This window comes from Pelodiscus sinensis, chromosome 4, assembly GCF_049634645.1.
Source record: "Pelodiscus sinensis isolate JC-2024 chromosome 4, ASM4963464v1, whole genome shotgun sequence".
In the NCBI taxonomy this organism is placed as follows: Eukaryota; Metazoa; Chordata; order Testudines; family Trionychidae; genus Pelodiscus; species Pelodiscus sinensis.
Window position 1 is genome coordinate 127,970,001 of NC_134714.1, and position 3,098 is coordinate 127,973,098.

At 51.1% G+C, this 3,098-nt stretch overlaps 1 protein-coding gene across 1 annotated transcript in view; it reads left to right on the forward strand.

Moving 5' to 3' along the window:
* The window catches only part of LOC102448634 (olfactory receptor 5AR1-like), a 1,530-nt gene extending 52 nt beyond the window's left edge, over window positions 1-1,478 (forward strand). Inside the window, exon 1 of the mRNA XM_006116948.3 lies at window positions 1-1,478. This exon is cut by the window's left edge and continues 52 nt beyond it. Coding sequence (XP_006117010.2) covers window positions 90-1,034 — 945 coding nt within the window. The 5' untranslated portion in view covers window positions 1-89 and the 3' untranslated portion in view covers window positions 1,035-1,478.
* The last annotated feature ends 1,620 nt before the right edge of the window (window positions 1,479-3,098 follow it).

The following is a 3,098-nucleotide window of genomic DNA, read 5'->3' on the forward strand; positions in this document are numbered from 1 at the left end:
CTATTCAAATGTCGGTGAGATTTGTAGACCCTGCTTATCTCTGCTGCTCAGCTTCTTTCACACTCCCGAAATGATGCTACACTGAGTACATGGCTCACGGCAATTGCACTACGGTGACGGAGTTCACCCTCACAGGGATCACCGATGATCCACAGATGCAAATCGTCTTCTTCATGGTGTTCCTGGCCATCTACCTGGTGAACCTGGTGGGGAACCTGGGCATGGTCGTCCTCATCACGCATGATCCCCAGCTTCACACCCCCATGTACTTCTTTCTTTGGCACCTCGCCTTCTGCGATCTCTGTTACTCTTCCGCCATCGCCCCCAGGATGCTGGCTGACTTCTTCTCTCAGAAGGGAACCATCAGCTTCTCCAGCTGCACTGCCCAGCTGTATTTCTTCGCTGCCTTTGTGACCACAGATTGCTACATTCTGGCTGTGATGGCCTATGACCGCTATGTGGCCATCTGCAACCCCCTACTCTACTCCGCCACTATGTCTAGGGGGCTCTGCCTCCGGCTTGTAATCAGCTCCTACGTCGCCGGCACGGTGAACGCAGTGATACACACCACGGCCACCTTCCGCCTGGACTTCTGCGGCCCCAACACCGTCAATCACTTCTTCTGTGATGTCCCCCCGCTCCTGGCGCTGTCCTCCTCTGACACCCGCCTCAACGAGATCTTGCTCTTTACATTCGCGGGCTTTGTCGAGATGAGCTCCCTTGCCATCATCCTCGTCTCCTACGCCTTCATCCTCTCTGCCATCCTGAGGATCCGCTCCACTGAGGGCAGGCACAAGGCCTTCTCCACCTGCAGCTCTCACTTCACAGGGGTCACCCTGTTCTACGGGACCATCATCTTCATGTACCTTCGGCCCATGTCAGTGTACGCCCTGGACCAGGACAAATGGGCCTCTGTGTTCTACACGGTGGTGATCCCCATGCTGAACCCCCTGATCTACAGCTTGAGGAACAAGGACGCGAAAACCTCTCTAAGAAAACTCATCAGCAGAGAACTGAGCTTTGCACTGACCTGAGAGATGACAAAAGAGCCCTCCTGGCTTTGGACCATGATATCGGGTGGAAGAGAGCACAGGAGTTGACCATTCAGCTGACCATTTTTCCACACTGCTTTTCTCTGTTTTATGCACATTTCCCCTCACTAAATCAATTCCCTGTCTTTGCAGGGGCCTCCTGCATAAGTGGCACCTTGGTCCCTCCTATTCTCTGCCTGCGGGACACAACAGGTTAGTATCCCATAGGCTGTTACCGTGGCGTCCAACCAGTTCTGAAGCAGTAGCCACTATAGCGGCTACTGCTATAATGAACTAGCCACACTCAACCAGCCAAGTAGCCACATGTGGCTAGTGGATAGTGTGTTGGACACCACGACTGTAGCACTTCGATCTAATTCTGGTTGTTAGGTTTATTGTGCCAGTGCTGTGATCTACAGGAAGGCAGAGTTAAATTTTGCAGGAAAACCTAAACCACTTCTATTTGTCCATTTTTGCCATCTGCCAGAAGTAATAAAATACATGATAGATAGATAGATAGATAGATAGATAGATAGATAGATAGATAGATAGATAGATAGATAGATAGATAGATAGTCAGTTAATAATAAAAATTAACAATCAAATTATATATATACAATTTATATATATATACACCCAGGCAGTCCCCGGGTTACGTACAAGATAGGGACTGTAGGTTTGTTCTTAAGTTGAATTTGTATGTAAGTCGGAACTGGTACATATTGTAGGGGAAACTCTAGTCAAACATTTCTCCAGAGCTCAGTTTTATTCTCCCACACCTCACTTCCCTCAGTCCTTTATTCTCAAGCTGAGGTGTCTGCTGAGAAAAGCCGCTCCGCGTCTCCCTGGTCTGCTGGGGGGAAGCAGCTAGTGCAGGGTTGCCTCACCCCGTTTGTAAGTAGGGATCCGATATAAATCGGATCCATGTAACCTGGGGACTGCCAGTATATATATATATATATATTGTGGCAAGGGCCCCTCTTCTCCAAGCCACTACTGGGGTTTTGCAGCGGGTCTCAGTGGTAGGGAGCCCAAGCCAGGGGCCCACAGGCTCCCTCCCCTGCTGCCTTTACCTAATGCTGGTCCAACTTGTTCTCTCCTTTTCTTCCTCTCTGCCTCTCCACCACCTTCCTTTCGTCCTCTCACTCCTCTCCCTAGCCTCCAACTGATGAGGCTTTTAAAGGCCCTCAGAGAGTCAGCAGAGAAGTCAGCTGGCCCCAATTTGCCTGAGCCAGCTCCCTCCCAGCTGCACCTAATTGTGCTGCAGTTCTCTGCTTTTCTAACAGGAGTTTTTCCCTTTTGGGCTGCCTTTTCGCCTCTCTGCAGCAGCTCCCTGGCCTGACCCTGTCACACATCCCCCCCCTCTGCTCAACCCCATGGGGTTGGGTTACTTGGGTCGGACAACAATGCACCCTTGACAACCCGTCTGCATTCCCATGCTGGGTCCCTGATCTGTGTTGCACACGAAAGTGGAAGGGCTGCAGGGACAGGAACCATCGGGTAACCCTCGCATTTCTGTCCTTGTTTCGGTGCATCCACTGCAGAGGCGCATGATCGGTGACCAGGGTAAACTTCCGCCCGAGAAGGTAGTAGCGAAGGCTTTCCATGGCCCACTTTACTGCAAGACATTCTCTTTCTACCACGGCATAATTTTGTTCCCTCGGCAGAAGCTTCCTGCTGAGGTACAGGATTGGGTGCTCCTCTTCTCCCACCATTTGAGACAATACAGCTCCCAGTCCTACTTCGGAGGCATCCGTCTGCAAGATAAACTCCTTCTTAAAATCAGGGGCTATGAGAACTGGATTGCCACAGAGGGCATTCTTGAGATCTTTAAAAGCTTCTTCCGTTTCCATGGTCCACTTTACAATGTCGGGACCACGTGCTCTAGTCAGGTTGGTCAGAGGGCAGGCCCTGGAGGCAAAGTTGGGGATGAACCTGCGGTAATACCCCACCAACCCTAAGAATGCCCTGACCTGCTTTTTCCGGGTTGGTCGGGGCCAATTCTGTATTGCATCCACTTTGTTGAGCTGGGGCCTCACTACCCCCCTTCCCACAATATACCCAAGA